This window comes from Emydura macquarii, unplaced genomic scaffold (genome assembly GCF_026122565.2).
Source record: "Emydura macquarii macquarii isolate MOO-44397 ecotype Brisbane River unplaced genomic scaffold, CSIRO-AGI_Emac_v2 contig_2422, whole genome shotgun sequence".
NCBI lineage: Eukaryota > Metazoa > Chordata > Testudines > Chelidae > Emydura > Emydura macquarii.
The window spans coordinates 14,180,544-14,201,706 of NW_027132559.1; the positions used below are offsets into that span (position 1 = coordinate 14,180,544).

At 42.7% G+C, this 21,163-nt stretch overlaps 1 protein-coding gene across 2 annotated transcripts in view; it reads right to left on the reverse strand.

Annotated features, from left to right (window-relative positions):
- Positions 1-21,163, reverse strand: part of PLCL2 (phospholipase C like 2) — a 195,728-nt gene that overhangs the window by 74,857 nt on the left and 99,708 nt on the right. For both annotated transcript variants that reach the window (XM_067561951.1, XM_067561952.1), the window contains exon 4: positions 20,628-20,831. In XM_067561951.1, the coding sequence (XP_067418052.1) occupies positions 20,628-20,831 (204 nt within the window). The remainder of the gene's footprint in view (positions 1-20,627; positions 20,832-21,163) is intronic.

Consider the following 21,163-nt stretch of genomic DNA (forward strand, 5'->3'; position numbering starts at 1 on the left):
AGATGCAAGGTCTGGCTGTCAGAATGAAACAACGCTGTGAAAAATGCTCCTCAGAAAGCAATGACTTTGAAGATGATGATGTGGACATGTCTGAATTATCTGCGTCAACTGGTTAGTAAATTTATTACGCACCAATTTTATGAACTGCTTACCGTGTCTTGCTATACTAGCAAACGATGACTTAAATAATTGTCATAAATTTGTATTTGGGGTGGATTACTTTTACTTATCAATTTCAAAATGTTTGTGTTCAAAATATAATTGGTAGTTTGTTGGGGGAGGATTTATGAATTACATTTTCACTATTACTGCTGGACTTCTGAAATGACTTTTTTTTTTTTTTTACTGCTCAATATAATCAAAATATCCTAAGTGAAAATTTCCTGTTTAAAAGAAGTTTCATTAGGTATTTATTAATTTTAACATTTTAAAAAAATTTCAAGCTGTTTGGCATGTTGTTAGAGATAAGGATTTAAATAGATTTAGATAATCCTTATAATAATTATTTTCCCTATAAAACTGGATTTGGAATTAATTATATCATTTTGTAACCATCCTCACTCAGGGGATGGTCAAGAAGTATGGCCTAGTGATCAGGGCTATGACCCGTGACCAGAAGGTGTGTTGGTAGGGGAGTCCGGGCCCTCCCACTCCACTGGGCTGTAACACAGAGCCCTTTGGGGCTACCAGCAATCTGACAACCAATGCTGCTTAAGGCCTCCCTGGACCACTTCCTGTCTTTTCGTGGGCCAGCTCAGTCCAAGGCTTTCCCCCGCTAGGGTAATCCACACCAAAGAAAATAAAAAGGGATTACCAATGTCCAGGGTTCATATGTGGGGGAGAGGAATATGCTTCCTTCCCTCTCTGAATGCTTCTGGGGTGGGTCCTCCCTTCCCTCAGGTGCAGTTATCCTTGAGATTTCAGCCTTCCCTCTGCTCTGTGCTGTTGGAGCCCTGGGTTGCAGGTGTGCTCTCTTCCCAGTCTGCGCCCAAATGAGCTGTTTCCTGTTTTTTAATTCCTCTACCAGATGAAGCATTTGCTGCAGGTGTGACAGGATGGGGCTGGCTGGGCCCGAAATAATTCCTTAACCCCTTGTTACCTACTATGGGATTTGTACACCCCATCACACATCCTTCCCCTCAAGATGGAACCAGTGAAGTTGGGGCCATCAGATTGTTCCCCCATTCCCTACAGAAGAAGTCAGCATTGCCAGTCCAAAGCTGAATTTGGAACACATACGGGTGGATAGATACCAGCGCATCAGTCAGGGATGTGTGTCCTTCATGTTGTCTAACCATCTTAAAGGAGCATGGTCGATGATGAGAATGGGTCTCCCAGGAGATAATACAGGATCAAGTCCCAGGCCCATTTTACCGCCAGGCCATCTCTCTCTATGACAGAGTAGGCCCGTTCTTGTGGGAACAATTTGCGGCTTAAATACAGCATGAAGCATCGTTCTGCACAATGAATTCTTTGGAGAAGTCTGGACCGAATAGGACCAGTTCTTTACATAGGAGTTCTTTCAATTCTTGTAAGGTCTTTTTGCAGACCTTGGTTCAGTGTACCTTTTGGGGGCTGCTGATCATGACTAGATCTGTGACAGGGGCTACTATTGTTGAAAACCTTGATACAAACTAGCAGTAATAGCCAGCGAGTCCCAAAAAACTCCCAGCCTGTTTCTTTGTGGCTGGGTGAGGGGCTGCTTTCAGAGCCTAGAATTTTTCTGTAAGTGGCCAGACCTGGCTTTTCCCCCAAAGTGTATCCCAGGTAGGTGGTTTCTTCTTTCCCTATCTTACACTTTGCAGTTCCTTGGCAATAGTCTTTGAATTGGTGCTACACAGTGGGATCGCTTCAGGACAGCAAGTAGCAAAGTCAGCTATTGCCAATAAGTGTGTCTGGTTGTACTTTTTTCCCTGCGTGGCGGGAGGAGGCAACAAGGTCTATCCCAGTTCATGCAAAGAATATGTCAACAACTAGGAGAGGTATGCAGGGGGCTTTCGCTCCCCCTTTTGGCCCAACTAGTTGGCATTCACACTGAGAGTTGCAGTAGTTTATAACTTCAAAAAAGAAGCTTACAAGAAGTGGAAGCTTGGTCAGATGACTAGGGAGGATTATATAAACACTGCTCGAACGTGCAGGAATGAAATGAGGAAGGCCAAAGCACAATTGGAGTTGCAGCTAGCAAGGGACGTGAAGGGGAACAAAAGGGTTTCTACAGGCATGTTGCCAACAAGAGGAAGATTCGGGAAAGTGTAGGCCCCTTAAAGAAAGAGGGAGGCGACCTAGTGACGGAGGATGTGGAGAAAGCTGAGGTACTCAATGACTTTTTTGCCTCTGTCTTCACAGACAAGATCAGCTCCCAGACTGCTGTACTGGGTGGCACAGAATGGGAAGGAGGCGAACATCCCGCAGTGCTGAAGGAACAGGTTCAAGACTATTTAGAAGGATTGGACATTCACAAGTCCATGGGGCCGGATGCAATGCACCCGAGGGTGCTGAGGGAGTTGGCTGAGGTGATTTCAGAGCCATTGGCTTTTATCTTTGAAAGCTCGTGGCAACAGGGGGAGGTCCCTGAGGACTGGAAAAAAGCAAATATAGTGCCCATCTTCAAAAAAGGGAGGAAAGAGGATCCGGGGAACTACAGACCGGTCAGCCTCACCTCAATCCCTGGAAAGATCATGGAGCAGGTCCTTAAGGAATCCATTTTAAGGCACTTGGAAGAGAGGAAGGTGATCAGGAACAGTCAACACGGATTCACCAAGGGAAAGTCATGCCTGACCAACCTGATTGCTTTCTATGATGAGGTGACTGGCTCTGTGGATGTAGGGAAGGCGGTGGATGTGATATACCTTGACTTTAGCAAAGCTTTTGATACGGTTTCTCACAGTATTCTTATCAGCAAGTTAAAGAAGTATGGGTTGGATGAAAGGACTATAAAATGGATAGTGAACTGGCTAGAGCATAGGGCTCAACGAGTAGTGATCAATGGCTCCATGTCTAGCTGGCAACCGGTCACAAGCGGAGTTCCCCAGGGGTCGGTCCTGGGGCCGGTTTTGTTCAACATCTTTATTAATGATCTGGAGGATGGGGTAGATTGCACCCTCAGCAAGTTTGCGGACGACACTAAGCTGGGGGGAGTGGTAGATACCCTGCAAGGTAGGGATAGGATACAGAGTGACCTAAACAAACTGGAGGATTGGGCCAAAAGAAATCTAATGAGGTTCAACAAAGAAAAGTGCAGAGTCCTCCACTTAGGAAGAAAGAATCCCATGCACAGCTATAGACTGGGGACCGACGAGCTGGGCAGCAGCTCTGCAGAAAAGGACCTGGGGGTAACAGTGGATAAAAAGCTGGATATGAGTCAGCAGTGTGCCCTGGTTGGCAAGAAGGCCAATGGCATATTGGGCTGCATTAGGAGGGGCATTGCTAGCAGGTCACGGGAAGTGATTATTCCCCTCTATTCGGCATTGGTGAGGCCGCATTTAGAATATTGTGTCCAGTTTTGGGCCCCCCAATACAAAAAGGATGTGGACAAGTTGGAGAGAGTCCAGCGGAGGGCAACAAAAATGATTAGGGGGCTGGAGCACAGGACTTATGAGGAGAGGCTGAGGGAACTGGGCTTGTTTAGTCTGCAAAAGAGAAGAGTGAGGGGGGATTTGATAGCGGCCTTTAACTACCTGAAAGGGGGTTCTAGGGAGGATGGGGCTAGGCTGTTCTCGGTGGTGGCAGATGACAGAACAAGGAGCAACGGTCTCAAGTTGCAGGGAGGGAGGTCTAGGTTGGACATTAGGAAAAAGTTTTTCACTAGGAGGGTGGTGAAGCACTGGAATGGGTTACCTAGGGAGGTGGTGGAATCTCCATCCTTAGAGGTTTTTAAGCTGCGGCTTGACAAAGCCCTGGTTGGGATGATATAGCAGAGGTTAGTCCTGCTTTGAGCAGGGGGTTGGACTAGATGACCTCCTGAGGTCCCTTCCAACTCTAATATTCTATGATTCTATGATTCTATGATTCTTGATGGCCAAAAAAAATGATCCAAGATCTGGGCCAGTCTCTTCTCCTGTCCAAGATGACCTGCCCAGGGGATGGCATGGGCCAGTCGCATGACTTCTCATTGATTCTGCTGAGGAATGAGGAGTTGAGATTGAATATCAATCAAGAGCAAGTCACCAGTAAAGCACAATTAGAGCAGCTTTCCCTCCCCCCAGCTTTTTACTTTTCTTCTTCCATCCCTTTTATTTCTTATGTACATTTTTCAATAGCCTTTGGCACTGGCTATGCTGACAACAATTATTTGTCCTAATTCTAGACCTAATTTTCATGTAATTAGCTGAGAGACTGCATACCTAACCCAACTGTGTATGGGTCATATTTTTGGCATTTGTGGGTTATGGATATTTTGACTGCCACGTATCAATAATTTTATCAAACTCAGCTGCATGAATGTAAATAAAAATGTATTTTTTACTACGGCTCCTCTAGTTGGTGAAATAGACACCTCCAATTAAAAGAAGCTTTTAATGTCAAGTTTTGTGGCAGCACATTTATAAAAGAACCTGCAAACAAGACAGCAATCAATAATAACCTCATAAGAGATCAGCCGGGGTTTGGCCCAGACAGTCAAAGTCGATTTATAATGAAGTGTAATTGATCTTTCTATTATTGCAAGTGCTGTCCCCAACTGCCAGTGTAAGAAAACAAAGCTTCTGGATATTACTTATGTTTACAACAAGTACTCGTCACCAATACTCCACTTCTTGGAAAAGACTTAAAGATCAAACTAAATTTGTTGGATGCCGGAGATTCATTTGGAAAGCTTGCTTTGAGGCTCTCATTAAAGAGTAAAGGTAGAAATCATACTTACAAACCAGGCAAAATTCTGATTGTAATGAAACTGAGACACTACTTAGGGTAAGAAAGCAGGATGAGGCTGCAACTGGACCGTGTCCTTATAGAAGATCGTGTATGGTGTTTCTGAGGTAAGTGCCCTAATCTCAGAAACTCTTCTTGCTGAGGTAATGGCTACTAGAAATAATATCTTCCAAGAGAGGAACAGCAATGGACAGGTGGCCAGGCTCAAATGGGGGTCTCAAATAGGTTCAGATTCTAAGGGGCTATCGGGTCTCGAACTTGAGGATAGAGCCTCTCTACTCCTTTCAGAAACCTAATCGTCATAGAATGGGAAAAAACGATTACATGTCTATCAGATAGTAAAACGCTGAGATGGTCACAAGTTGAATCTTCAATGAGGCAATAGCTAGGCCTTGAAGCATAAGGTGCAATAAGTAAGCTAGAATAGCCTGAATCGATGACCGTTTGGGTGGAATTCCTTGGGATGTTGCCTAGCAGGTGAACCTTTTTGACTTGGTCAGGTACCAAACCCGAGTGGAAGGCTTTCTGCTGCCCATCAGAATCTGCTGAACCTGCGACGAACATGCCTGTTCTCAACCAGGCAGTATCCATGCCATCAGATGCAGAGATTCCAGATCTGGGTGCAGAGGCTGACCCCGGTTCTGGGAGAGGAGATCATGCCACTGGGGCAACTCCAATGGGGGGGGGGGGGGGGGGATTGACAGCTCCAGCAGCGTGCTGAACCAATGCTGGCGGGGCCATGCTGGTGCGATCAGGATAATATTCTCCCTGTCCTTCTTGATCTTTAGTGAAATTTTCTGTACCAGCCAAAGGGGCACGAATGTGTACATCAGAACCCCAGTCAACTGCAAGAGAAATGTATCAGATAGTGACCCCTCATTGATCCCGCAAATCGAACAGAACTGGTGACATTTCTTGTTCTGTTTGGACACAAAGAAGTCCACTTGTGGAGAATCCCACCTCTGGAAGATCATACCAGCCATCTTCAGGTGGAGCGACCACTCGTGGTGAGGTAAGAAGGACCTGCTGAGGCAGTCTGCTGTGTCGTTCCTGATGACCGGTAGATGAGAAGCTATGAGGTGTAAGTCGTGGCTTACTGCAAGGTTCCACACTGCCTCCCAGCAAAGGGGCAGCAAGGGAGCCCTCTCTCTGCCTGTTGATATAGTACATTGTGGCAGTATTGTCCATCAGAACCCGCACCACCTTGCCCGAGATGAAGGGAAGGAGCAAATCGCAAGCCAGGCGTATCGTCCGTAGCTCTCTTACATTTATGTGCATCTCTTGCTCCTCTGGTGACCAAACCCCTTGAGTACTGTGGTTAGAGCTGATATGGGCTCCCCACCCCAAATCCAAAGCATCCAACACCAGTGTGATCAAGGGGGGCTAGTTCCTTGAACAGCATACCCTGCAGTAATGAGTGAGGATCTTGCCACCATTTCAGTGAGGACAGAACGTGGGAGAGAACCGTAATGATTCGGTCGAGGGAGTGTTTGCTTGGGGCATACACCGAGGCCAATCACGATGGAATGGCCTGAGCCCTAGGCATGCAAAGTTTACCACATACATACAAGCCGCCATATGGCCAAGCAGCTGCAGACAAGATCTGGCTGTTCTGAAGGGGCACTCGCGAAGGCATAATAATACCTGACATGTCTTCAAAGCGAGGCTGTGGTAGAAACGCCTTCACCTGAATGGAGTCAAGAATCATCCCAATGAACTCTATCTGCTGCACCGGCGTTAATGTTGATTTTTGCTTGTTTATTAACAGACCCAGACGGCAACAGGTGATGCATACAAGGTCTAGACTGCTCTGGACTTGAGACTGGGACTCGCCTTTGATCAGCCAGTCATTCAGGTACGGGTATATCTGCATGCCCAGGTTCCTTAGGTGTGCAGTCACCACTGCCATGCACTTTGTAAACACTCTCAGGACAGAAAAGAGGCCAAAGAGTAAAGCCATGAACTGGTAGTGCGAACATGTCATGAAGAAGCGGAGAAAACATCTGTGTCCCAGGAAGATTGCAATATGGAAGTGTGCATCCTTTAGGTCGAGGGCGGCATACCAGACTCTTGGATCCAAGGAAGGGATGATGGAGGCTAGGCAGACCATGTAGAACTTCAGTCTCTTGAGATATTTGTTGAGACGATGCAGGTCTAGAATGGGCCTGAGACCCCCTTTTGCCTTGGGGATGAGGAAGTATCAGGAATAAAATCCCTTCCCCCTCATGTCTGGTGGAACTTCCTCTATAGCCCTTAGACTGAAAAGATTTTCCACCTCCTGCACGAGAAGTTGCTCATGAGAGGGGTCCCTAAAGAGGGATAAGGAGGGAGGGTTCTGAGGAGAGGAGGAAGAAAACTGCAGGACCTATCCTGCTGAGATAATGCCAAGGACCCAATGATCTGATGTTATTCTGGCCCATTTGTATAGAAAGGGAGTGAGTCAGTTGAAGAAGGGATGAGGAGGAGGATCCTTGTCTCAAGACTGGAATGCAGTCCTCGGGCGCATCTTCAAAAGGATGGCGCTGACCGTTCAAATGCCTGGAAGGCCCTGGCTGGGCAGCTGAAGCAGAAGCCGCAGTTGATCGGCACCTACTAAACCCTTTATTTTTGTCCCTTTGTCTGTAGGGGTCAAAGCATGGGGGCTGGTATCTCAGCAGCTGCTGTTTGGAGCAGAACTGATGCCTTGAGTCCTGAGGTGTATAAAGGCCCAAGGAGCGCAGCGTGGCCCTTGAATCTCCCCAAAGCGCTTGAGGGAGTCCCTGCCCAGGAGCACTTGTTGGTTTGCAATATGAAATTGCAGGCTCACCGTTGAATAAATTTTTCTCCCAAATAAGTCCAGCTTTTTGTTGTCCTTATTTCTGGGAGGTGAGCTAGGCTGGCCTTGCCTGTCCCGCTCATCGACGGCTGCCACTACCAGGGAACCTGGGGAAAGGTGAACAAACAAATATTCAAAGCCTTTGGCGGGAACATAGTACCTTTTTTCCATCCTTTTTGACGTTGGTGGAAAGGCCAATGGTGTCTGCCACAGAGCTTTCACCACTTTAAGCACTCCTTCGTGTACAGGTACAGCGACCTGGGCCGCCGCTGCCAATACATCTAAGTTTGTCCGAGGCCTCCTTGAGCTCCCCTGCCTCCAATCCTAAATTTGAGGCTTCCCTCTTAAGGAGCTCCTGGTTCGCCCAAAAATCATCCAGAGGCACAGATGGTCCTGACACGACCACTTCGTCTGGGGAAGATGACAAGGATTGTGCTGGCACAGGAGGTGGCGGCATCTCCTTCTACTGCCGGGTATCTGCTGTAGATGTGCCTTCTTAGGGATTTGAATCCTCCTCTGAGGCTGAAACGTGGGTCCCCTCCAGAGCCACCAGTGCTGACTGCCTGCCAGAAGATCTGTATAAGTACAGCCCTGGGACCACTGGAAACCCCCCGAGTCCTCAATACAGCCACTGTGCCGGCCATGGGCCCTGAGGCCAACCAGGAGCTGAAGGGCAGGGAACTTGCTCCTGCATCTTCGAAGGATGGTGCTGTCTAGAGCAGGTGGTAGCCTGTCTGTCCTCCCTCGAGAAAACCAACTCGCTGCTCGACGACCATGAGGGGACCATAGCTGGCACCCTTGTTGTGGTGCAGTGCACGGAGAGGGGGACTGGTGCCCTGATACTCGAGTGCTGTGGCATTCCGACGAATGCCGTCTTGGCATCAGGAAGTGAGACGACAGAGACTGGCGGTGCTGCTCCCCTGACCGGTGGCTGGGTTGCTGAGGATCTGCGCCTGGATAATGAGTGGGACCGGTGCCGCACTGAAGATAGATGCCTCAGTGCCGAAGACCTGTGGTATCACTGGTCTCCTCTTGACGAAGATTCCCTCACTGGAGACCAGGTTCTGTGCTGTGCTGGTACGGGCGAACTCCTTGGTGCTGGGGAGTGGGAACAGTGCCAACTCCCATTCAGGAAGCCCCTGCACAATGATAAGAGGGACTGGTGCCACCCCTCTGAAAGAGAAGCTCTCAGTGCCAGAGACCTGAGATGTCAACGGGGACCGCCTCTGTCACTGGTGCTTTGCTGCTGTGGAACGCCCTGGAGATGGAAATCGGGAACACACCCTCAGAGACTTGTGCCACAATGAAGACTCCCTGCATGGTGACTTGGTCTGAGGGGATGAATGCTGCAGGTCAGGGGAGCGGTGCAACGATTGAGGAGGGCCCATTGCGGGCTTCCCCCTGGAGAATGGAGCCTTCTCTTTTGGTAGCACCAGGAGAGGCTTAGGAGAAAGTGGCAAAGGCAGGGTCATCAGTCCCTCACTGCCTGAAGCGCCTCTGGCATCAATGGAACCGTGAGCTGAAGAGGCCCCAATCTGCTCCCAGGAGTCAGGGGTGGCTCCCTCGGTGGGCTTGTAGTTCTGGCTGGTGAGCTCCTCTCCTGCTGACCTTCAGCTAGTTGGTCTGATATGTGCCCCACGCTTGACCCCACGTCCCTGATTTTCTTCATTGCGGGGGAACGGTCCCAGTCCGATCTCTGTTTTCTCTGCTTCTTCCTTGACGGGGAAGAGGAAGAGGTCTGGTGCCATGGAAGTGCTAACTGGGGGCTCTGCATCGATGTGATGCTCGGTACCGAAGTAGAATAGGATGGCTTGGAGGTTGGTCTCAGCGCTGCCTCCCTCAGCAAGGCCTTTAGGCGGATTTCTCTCTCCTTTTGAGTCCATGGCCTGAACGCTTTACAGAACTTACTCTTCTCCTTCCTGTGTGCTTTCCCCAGGCACTTCAGACAATTGTCATGGGGGGTCACTAAGGGAGAAGGAGCTTGCTGCAGGAGGTGCAGGGCTTGAAACCCAGAGACCAGGACATGCCTTGCTCCCAGGAGAAGGTCCCTGTAGGGACTACACTTAACTACTAACTATTTACAGTACTTAACTAACAAAAAGAACAATAAAACAAAACTAGCTAAAACTACTTAAGGGAACCATAGGAGCACTTGCGATAGCAAACAGTACAGTTCCAGCAACTGTCACGGGTGGAAAAAATGAACTGAGGGGGCATAGGACCAACGGTGCCTGATATACCATGGCATATTCGCAGAACTCCAGGGGGCACCAGAGCCGGCTTTACAGGTACTGCTAAAGGGAAAAAAATTCTGGTAACCATGCATGGAGGCACGCGCACACACCTAAAATGGAATCGACATGAGCAAGCACTCGAAGAAGACACAAGTTTACATTAAACATTCTGTGCCCCACAGTGCCTTTGAGGCACCACCCTACACTGGGAGTAGTGCAGAGGGTATCTTCAGAGAATTCCTTACTGAGATCACTAGCATACTATGGAGCACATCTGCTGCTGCATACTCCTCCTGTGTGAGGGAAACAAGGCCATGACCCCACTTACCCCTTTTGGGGAGGATGTCTTACTCCACAGAAGAGTTATGAAAGAAGCACTCCCTTCTCTCCACGGAGCAGGCAGACTGCAGTTGTGTCCCCCTGCTGTGTAGGAGCATAAAAGAGGTGGCCTTGTTGCACTGACTCACTCTTATACCCAATGGAGAAACAGGACATAACCGGACATATTCCAAAATGAAAGAGGAAAAAAAAGAAGTAAAAACAATCAATGGTACCAGGGTAACATAAAATGTATTTAAAAAAAAACAAAACCAAATAATCTACAAGTTCTCCACTAACTAGTTTGCAAGTCTCTCAGTTCATTCTGAACAGAACATTTAGGAAAAACTAAGGATGGAAAACAGAGCCAAGCAGATGCTGCTTCCACATTTCAAATGAGACGTCCTCTTCATTTTACATACAAAGACATTAAACTCCATTTTAAACTCAATAGTCATTTCTCCTTGCTTCACAAATTCCTTCACTGATACCACAGACTTGGCTTCTAAAGGGAAAGCATGACAAATGAACATCAGCCTATTCTAGGACAGCACATTGTGAGTTGAAGTTGATGGAAGGAAACTGCTGAGTAAAAGGTAGAAATTAAAGAAGTGGTATATAAACTGGGGGATGGGAAGGAAAATATCCCAAGTCTGCATACAGCCGCAGAGAGAATGGCCTTCTTTAGAAAAAAAAAAAATGAATAGGCCCAACACGGTGTTACCTTTCAGCTTGATGATGAAGAGCAGGTTCAAGTCAACTATTTGCTTCAGTCATTTGCTGTAATGGGACTAATGGAAGGAAGAGAAAAGACTCTGTGATGTGTACCATTCAGGGGCATAAAAAAAGAGGAGAAATCTTAATTTCACAGAACAGTAAAGTCACCATCAACACAGAGTTCCCATTCAGGAGCAACTGGGACTCTGCACCACGTGACACTGAAACCTGAATATTAAACAACATGCTAGCATCTGAACCTTCCTCGGGTAGACTGAAAGTCCTCCTATGAGCCAGGTGCCCCTTGTGATTGCAGGTTTGGCAGCATAACCTGAACCTGCCTTGGATGACAATTTGACTGAAATGCTACCAAATTAGTGGGGAGTAACAGCTGACAATAATGTAATTCTTCTTCAAGGAGCTGCCCAAGCTGTTCACTGTAGTTTCCATCAATATTTTAATCTTATTTCTCTTGCTATAAGAGATTGACCATAACATCAGTAACTATTTAACCACTTTTTAAAACCAGAATGAGTAGGTATTAATTAAAAATGCCATAAAACATTACCAGGGCTATTTATAATACTAAATTGCACTCAGGGATCCAAGTTTCCCCTTAGATCTTCACCACTGAAGTGTATCCAGTTATCTGAATAAAGATGGTTCTAAGGCCACATGGAATTGACAATGAAAATGAACATGTTGTACACAAAGTCAAGGGGTGGGGGAGGAAATCCTTACAACTCCTATTATTTTTAACTTAAATACTGCACTGTATGTGGCAAATTTTGTAACTTAAAACTTTATTTAATACATGTTATTTTACCTGATCAGCTAAATCTAAAGGAAAAATGGAGGATATAAAATGAAAAACAAAACCCTTGAACTTTCATACAGCTGCATAAAATTTAGTCAAACAGGTCCTACTAAAATCAGTGAGAACAGTGTGGCAAAAAGTGTTGTGCAATGATTTTAAAGTTTAAGGAAATGTTTAATGTCTATCAAAGTTTATTTCAGACTTAGGTTTTTTATTTTTGCATATTATCCCTCTCAAATATGACCCATTGAAAAATATATTGTGCCTGTATCAAAACTTATAAAAGAAATATTTTTCATATAACACTTTCCAACAGAAGGGAGAATTATCCCTGAAGTTAAGATGCAAAAATGCTTGTTTATATTGCTTCTTTCCAGCATAGGTGTGGTCCAAACGATACTATCAAAATCAACTGACAGAGCTAACAATAGTAGCATGGACTCCTGATCTGCATCCACTGCTAGGAAAGACTGTCTACCAAAACCACTAGTAGGGTTTCTGTTCCAGGTGCATACTCAGATTGAAAAGACTCAAGGAGGTCTGAGGCACCTACATGCTCAGAGTTTTCTCACCACAACGTTCTCAATAATCTCAGCCATGGATTGGTATATCTGTACAAGTCTGTATCAAATTCTGACCTTCACTTGACATTGCAACAACCATTTTAAAAAATGTAACTTACATTTTGAGTTTGTAACTGTAATTGTCTCAAATCAGCAAGCACTCATGACCCAGATTCTAGGACCCTGTTAGGGGGTGGGTCAGAGATCAAGTCCTGCTGTGACTCAGGTTCAAGTCTCATCATTTTGTAGTGTGGATGCAGCTCAAGCCACAAACACGAGTCAGAAGGCCTGTGTAGTGGTGTGGATATGGTTAGTGCAGCTATGAGACCTGGTTTACAATGCAATGTGGACACTAAAGCATGGGCTTGGAAACAGACACAGGTTTACAGTGCAGTGTACACATACTCATTGAGGCCCAGAGATCGAAAATAGCGACTGGATGCTGCCCTGCTCCAGCAGGCTTTGAAATACATGGAATCCAAAGCTAGGTCAAATTACAAACAAACTGGTGACCATACATAAGGGGGACTTAGCCTGGTCTGTAATAATTTTAACAGAAACTGAAGATAGAGAGTTGATGTTAACCTGATTGTCAGTGTCAATGGCTGCTTTCTAGAATTAAAGTCACACAAAAGCTTCCTTATGGAACACCTGTATTGTGCCCTTTGTAAGGGAGACATTGATAATCTCCATCAACAATGGACCCAGTTCTTCCCCCCTCTAGCTTTCATCAGACAAGAAAGGCTTAGGTCCAAAGAATAATTTGTGGGACAAAGAGCTCTCAACATCTCTAGTAACACTGGTGAACTTTGGTGTCCTAAACTCAAGCAAAGACGTCTTAACTTTAGTACCCTCAAGATCCATTCTCTCTGTACAGAAACAGACAGCTCAGTTTGAATATGCTCTATTTTATCCACAATATAATCAGAATCAGGGACTCGTATCAGCCATTAAGGAAAGCAACTCAGTGTATGTCTATACTTCAAGCCAGAGCTGTTAATTCCATCTTGAGAAGACATACCAGCCAGCCCTGATTGAGCTAAAGTGCTAAAAATAGAGTGTAACTCTGGCAGTGCAAGTGGCAGGAAGGGCTAACTTCCATTACTCATTAGGGTGAATGGTCATAACATATGAATGGCCATACTAGGTCAGACCAATGCTCCGTCTAGCCCAGTATCCTGTCTTCTGACAGTGCCAGATGCTTCAGAAGGAATGAACAACTGATTGATACATTCTCTGTCAACCAATCCCAGCTTCTGGCAGTCAGAAGCTTAGGGACACCGAGAGCATGGGGGTGCATCTATGACAATCGTGGCTAACAGCCACTGATGGATCTATCCTCCATGAGCTTATCTAATCCTTTTTTTGAACCACTTATACTTTCGGCCTTCGCAACATCCACTGGAAACAAGTTCCACAGATTGACTGTGCATTGTGTGAAGAAGTACTTCCTTATGTTCATTTCAGACTGCTGCCTATTAGTTTCTGGTTCTTGAATTACGTGCAGGGGTAAACAACACTTCCTTATTCACTTTCTCCACATGATTCATGATTTTATAGACCTCTAATCATATCCTCCCTTAGTCATCTCTTCTCTAAGTTGAACAGTCCCAATCTTTTTAATCTCTCCTCAGATGGAAGCTGTTCCAAACCCCTAATCACTTTTGTTGCTCTTCTCTGTATTTTTTCCATTTCTAATATTTTTTTTGAAATGCGGTGACCAGAACTGCATGCAGTATTCAAGGTGTGGGTGTATCTTGGATTTATATAGTGGCATTATGATATTTACTGTTTTATCATCTGTCCCTTTCCTAATGGTTCCTAACTTCGTTAGTTTTTTTGACTGCCACTGAACATTGAGCGGATGCTTTTAGAGAAGTATCCACGCTGACGCCAAGATCTCTTTCTTGAGTGGTAACAGCTAATCCAGACACCATCATTTTGTAGGTAGAGTTGGGATTATGTTTTCCAATGTGCATTACTTAACAACATTGAATTTCATGTGCCACTTTGTTGCCCAGTCAACCAGTCTGTGAGATCGATCCCTTTCTAACTACTTACAGTCAGCTTTGAACTTAACTATCTTGAGTAATTTTGTATCATCTGCAAACTTTGCCAACTCGTTGTTTACTCCTTTGTCTAGATCACTTATGAATATGTTGAACAGCAGTGGTGCCAGTACAGATTGTGTGGGACACCGCTATCTACTGTTCTCTATATTTGGAAAACTGACCATTTATTCCTACCCTTTATTTCCTGTCTTTTAACCAGTTACTGATTCCTGAGAGGACCTTCCTTCTTATCCCATGACTGCTTATTTTGCTTAAGAACCATTGGTGTGGGACCTTGTCAAAGGCTTTCTGAAAGTCCAAGTACACTATATCCACTGGACCAGCTTTATCCACATGTTTATTGACAAGCTCAAATAATTCTAATTGATTGGTGAGGGTTTACCTTTACAAAAGCTGTGTTGACTCTTCCCCTACATATTGTGTTCATCAATGTGTCTGATAATTCTGTTCTTTACTATAGGTTCATCTAATTTTCCTGGTACTGAAGTTAGGCTTACTGGCCTGTAATTTCCAGAATTGCCTCTGGAGCCTTTTTAAAAATTGGTGTCACATTATCTATCTGCCAATCATCTGATACAAAAGCTGATGTAAGTGAGAAATTACATACCAGTTTGTTGTTGTACAATTTCTTATTTGAGTTCCTTCAGAACTCTTGGGTGAATACCATCTGATGCTGGTGACATACTACTGTTTAATTTATTAATTTGTTCCAAAACCACCTCTACTGACACCTCAATCTGGGACTAGTCCTCAGATTTATTACCTAAAAAGACTGACTGAGGTGTGAAAATCTCCCTCACATCCTCTGCAGTAAAGACCAATGCAAGAATTCATTTAGCTTCTCTGCAATGGCCTTGTTTTTTCTGAGTGCTTCTTTAAGCGCCTCAATCGTTCACTGGTACCACTGATTGCTTGGTAGACTTCCTGCTTCTGATATACTTTAAAAAAATTTTGCTCTTAGATTTTGTCTCTTGCTAGCTGCTCTTTAAATTCTTTTTTGATCTGTCTAGTTATACTTTTACATTTGACTTGCCATCGTTTATGCTCCTTTTTGTTTTTCTCTTCAGTAGGATTTGACTTTCAATTTTTAAAGGATGTCTTTTTGCCTCTGCCTTTTTTACTCCACTCATTAGTCATGGTGGCTCTTTTTGGTCCTTTTTCTATTCTTTTTAATTTAGAGTACACATTTAATTTGAGTCTCTATTATGGTGTTCTTTAAATGTTTCAATGCAGCTTGAAGGCATTTCACTCTTTAGATTGTTCCTTTTAATTTCCATTTAACTAGCTTCCTCATTTTTCTCTCGTTCTCCTTTTTTGAAGTTAAATGCTACTGTGGTGGGCTTCTTTGGTATTCCCTACTCCCCCTAAAGGATGCTACATTTAATTATATTATGGTCACTATTACTGACTCAAGATCAAACACTTGATCAAGTGTGCATCCAGCTACATGAAGTAAGCTGTGATAACACCTTAGTCACTATGGTAGACACAAAGCCCTCAATTGATGCTGAGGACTCGGCAACACATGGATGCTGAAGTCACGGAGCACCATCATTTTTGGTGACTTCAGCACCTTTTGTCTAATGTCAACTAACAAAGACTTGGGTTTGGAGAAAGATAATCAGTAAACCAAGACTAGCCCAGCTTGACCCTATCCTAGGACTCTCATACAAAATGAATAAACTATGCTATATCTAAACTTGGAGCTGGGTGTGATTCTGTATCATTGAGATCACACGCTAAAAAGAGTAGTGTAGCTGCAGTAGTACAGGCAGCAGCAAGCAGCAGCATGGGCTAGCCATCCCAACTACAAAGTCGCCCAGACTCCATGGATACATACACAGCTACTGTGGCTACACATCTATTTTCTGTGCACTATCTGGATGAGAGCTAACATGAGTAGGTCTGCTTGAGCTGCAACTCACACCTCCAGCTCCAACTCTAGACATAACATGATCCAGTTTTAGGGTAGGAGACCACCTATATTTCAGTTTAGATGAACATGGCACAGACATACCACCCCTTCTCCAAATGTTAAGCTCATACTGTACCAAAAACTTAACTGATACCGATTGTACCAAAACAGGTCAAGCAGTATTATCCAACCAAGTTACAGCATACTACTTAGATTAGGGGCTTCATTCAAACTGACATACAGACAAACCAGTTCTCTGTAATAGCTGGCTTCCTTTGTACGATGCTGGTATCATCGCTCTCATCACAGTGCCACAGACTAGGGCCTGCTTCTGTGGACAAAATAAGTATTTTTTCTCTTGCCATTGCACAGTTTTATAAAATATTCACTATTCCTATTGCTTATCTTATAGGTTATAAGATGTTAAGAAAAACATGCAATGGTGTGGAAGAACCACTTGCCTTATCTCCAGGCTTCAGTCTGCACAACTGTTCAGTGAGGGGTGTGATGACACCAGCAGAGTGCATGCTGAAGTATCACATAGAGGAAGCTGCAGTTCATGAATTTGAGGTGAAAAAAATAAAATTGTTAAATGGTGAAAAAATTCTATGAAATGTCCCTTTTACGAGTCCCTAACCAAAATATCCTGATGCTTTTATAAAGTGTACAGATTGCATTCAAGAAATCTTTCACAGCTTCATCAATCTAGGAAAATAAGCAGTTCAGTATTTTTTACTGAGACTCAGGTTAGTTTCATTAATTATTTTTAATTATTATTCTGAAAGCATGCCCTGACTCACTGTAGTGCGGATAAATATAAAGGATTCTCCTTTTTAAAATTCCTGGGTAAAATCCTGGTCCCAATGAAGACAATAGCAAAATCCACATTGATTTCCATGGAACCAGTATTTCAGTTCCTGTGTGTATATCATTTATATCTCCCTTACTAAATGGCCGCATTACCCACAATACGCATTAAGCATCCAATCCAACTATGACTATGACTAAAGACAACAGGCGTCTTTCCACTGACTTCAGTGGGACTAGATCAAGATCAAGAGCCTAGTAAAAGATACCCCAAATCCCTGAATTTCAATGACAGTGTAATGAATGCTGACTGACTAAAATAATTCCTTTATGCATTATATCTTCTTGGCAAGAATATGTAAGGTAACAAGTATCCTGGGATGTTTTAAATAACCCATGCTTACTTGACTCAGTGTTTCTTTAATAACTATGCTGTTCCTGTATTTTACTAAAGACATTTTCACCAGTACTATCACTATAGTATTATCCTCTTTAGTAATTACTTTATTGCAGACTCTCTCTTTCATTGAAGAGGACTTGCACCCTTTCAGAGTTTATTGAGCAAATATAGAGCTCTCTAGTCACTCACCATCCAAACAAATTCTACTGAATAACTGTTAACCACTCTGCTAGGGTAAATGTTTACTGTAGTTTTTATAGCCGGGAAGGTATTTCTGTCAAAGAACTGTTAAATATTAAATTACTGTATCTGTGTGAGATAGACTGACCCTGAAATAGTGGGTGCTTTGAAAATATCCATATTAACCATATGCCACATCCAGAATGAAACAACAATGTAAACCAAAAGATAGCCTATGCACTTACCATGGTAACCAAGGTTTGTTTGAAAAACATTCCACAAAGTAATGTTTGTTATCACCCTGATTTCACACTGATAATACATGACAAATTGGAGAAACTCTGTTAAACATAGTTCTGGACAGTCTGCGAGGCACATGCTAGCCCAAAGTAAAAAAAGTAAGGAACTATTATTATGGAGAAACGATAGTCTCTCTCTAAATGAAGGCTGAATTTGACTTCCCATTATATACCCGATTTTTGCAACCACCTCATAATTTAACAGTAGCAGGCCAAAAAACAAAAAAGAATGCCTTTGGAATTTGTGAACAGAAAGTGTTCTCACCTCGGGATCTTTATTTCGCTTGCCCCAAAAGGTAGGAAAATGTATTTACAGTGTCACAGATGGTTTCAGACTCTTTTCTGAGGTGTCCACTCCATTAAATAATTATAAAGCAGAGGCTGGTTCCCTTCATGTGCCTCCTCCATCTAGTGAAAAAGCTAATGTTTATACAGTCCCCTTTATTTTCCATTATACCTTGCCAGAAATTCAGATACTAATATGGTTGCCAGAAAGAGTCTACTTATGAGCATTAAAAGGACCTATCACCAGTACATCCTATCACTCCATCAGAAGCAAACATAATCATCTGAAATTTCACAATTAGTTCTCAACCCACAACAGATTTTTTCTAGAACATTTCTATCAAATTGGACAAGGTATTTTCGAGATAAAGAGGTTTCAAAAATGAAGTGTGTCTCATTTTTCATCATATCTTCAAAATGGCTTGGCTTTAGAAACTCCATTTTTTCCCCCACTGATCCTTGCATGTGTTGTTGCCTTTATCTCTTTTGCAGGGAAGGAGATGGTTTGAGTGTACGATTTTGCAGATATGATCTCATTTTATACATACATAATAAAGTCTGTATTTCTGAGGGGTTTTCTCTAAAACATGCATCAAGTCAAAGCATGTTTTATATTCGTAGAATGCATAAACTAAAGGGGGAAATGAAAGTCACATGAAAAACAAAGCATCATGGGGAACAGGAGAAAGTAAACCACAAGTATGAAGCTTTCTGGGAAGGAATTGTCTACCTCTGTGCAACTTGCATGATTTTCTAGGAATTCTGTCAATGAGGAACTTTTTTTTTTTTTTTAATATTTGAAATGTCCAGGGAAAAAATATCAGTACCAAGGAGTTAAGATTGAACAGACATAACAATGACCTTTTTTGGAAAATTCTTTAAAAGAGCTTTACCATTTAAAAAAAAAAAAAAAAAATTTAATTCTGAAAATCCAGATATTCCAATTTATGGAAAGTATAGAAATGCTTAGAAAAGAGCAAATCTGTTCCCAGCATCACCGACCTCAGAATAACCAGACATTTAGAGACGTTTTCCATCAAGAACACAGAAGTTCATTTTATTTGTGGTTTATCTGTAATCCCAACTATTAAAAACACCTTGTACTATAATATCCGAATCTTATAATAATTACACAGTACGATATCATTGAAATGAAACTGCACCTGTGTTTACATCACTGAGTCATGAACAGATCCCATAGTTCTATCTGAATTCCTAGTTAACTAATTTTTCTTTCTACAAACAGTGTTGCTGTTTGGGCTCCTCTAAGTATGAAGGGTCTGGTATGGTTGCTATTCCAAAGCTATTTGTGCTGGAAATTTGCTATAAAATATAATTCCATATACATATTTCCAGATCCTAGGTTATTGGTTTGATTTTCTAATTTTTTTAAAAAGGGAAACAGTTGAGCTGTTTTGTTTGAAAACACAAAACTAATAGTAAAATCCTGGAAGAGAATTTCTACATATGATCAGATTCCAATTTTATAAGTTCATTTAAAAAAAATCAAAAGCCCTAACCCTACATGACAGATTGTTTCTTCCCCATGCAATATTCCTATAACTGAAATCAGGTGGAGGTTTTAAACTGTTAGTCTATTGACTTTCCTCCTTACATATACATAATGTAAACTTCATAATTCATCATTTTGCTACAGAACTGATATCCTTTAGTCTCTTTTTACACAGTTTTCTTTCCCCATGAAGCACACTTCTGAATTTTTTAATGTATTTCTGAATATTTCTAGTTTCTAAAGACACCATTTACAGATTTGCTAAAGCTTATAACAGCCAAAGTGAACATTAGAGCTGATCATAGAATGCACAACTGCCAAAATAAATGAGATGCACAGGAGAGATGCAGCATATATATTTGAAAAAGCATGTGCAGACTTCAACAATATCAAGCTGCTAATAAAATTACAGTTCCTAAAAACATTAACATTTTCTTCTCTTTGACTCAAAGGTGAAAAGAACTACAACTCCACAAATTAAAAAACGTAAAGGAACAAATCACTGTCTACCTATGAAAAAGCTATCAATACGCAAAAAGTTACAAGTGAATGTACAAACAGGTAAACCTCTAACATATTTTTATATGCTATTACAAACTCTTGTGAATTTGCAAGCAGCAAGAGGTATTAATTTTTACATTTCACCTCACATGAAAACAGTGTCAGATGCTGAATGTTCATGGGAATAATTTTTCAAGCACAAGTAATGAAGCATGAAATAGGAAGTCACAGATTAGAATGACCTTTCAAAACAGACATGGTACAGTATATTATAAAAAGAAATCTTCCAAGCAGCATATATAAACCACAAAGAACTACTCACCATGTCATATGCAGTTACAATCTTTTTCAAAACCTCTGGAACAGTCCCTTGGAACTCCATAGTGGGATACTGATCACTGAGATTCAGTACTACCAAGGGTGTATTATCAGGGCCGACCAAGCGTGTAGACACTGCCAGAATACACTGCATAAGATTTGCTACAGGAGAAAGGCCACATAATTCTTTGAATGACACTACTGCATTCTGTTAAAAAGAAAAGAAAAAAAGTTATTTTACAGTTAACCATGAATTTTAATCTCTCATTTGTTCAGGTTAATAGACTTATATTTCATTGTATAATAGTTACAACCAAGCTACAGTGTGGAACTATCAGTGGTTTTGTCCTGGAAAAATGGCAGTTTTCCAAAGCAAAGTACCATAGATATTTGCAATATTTTATTTATTGGAGATATTCAAAATTCAAAGAGACTTAAAATCCTACTACAGAAAATAAATGCTACTTAGAATAAAGAAGTTCTAATATGTTACTATTAACTTCAAATTTTCAATAAACATAAAACCAATGAACTACTAAT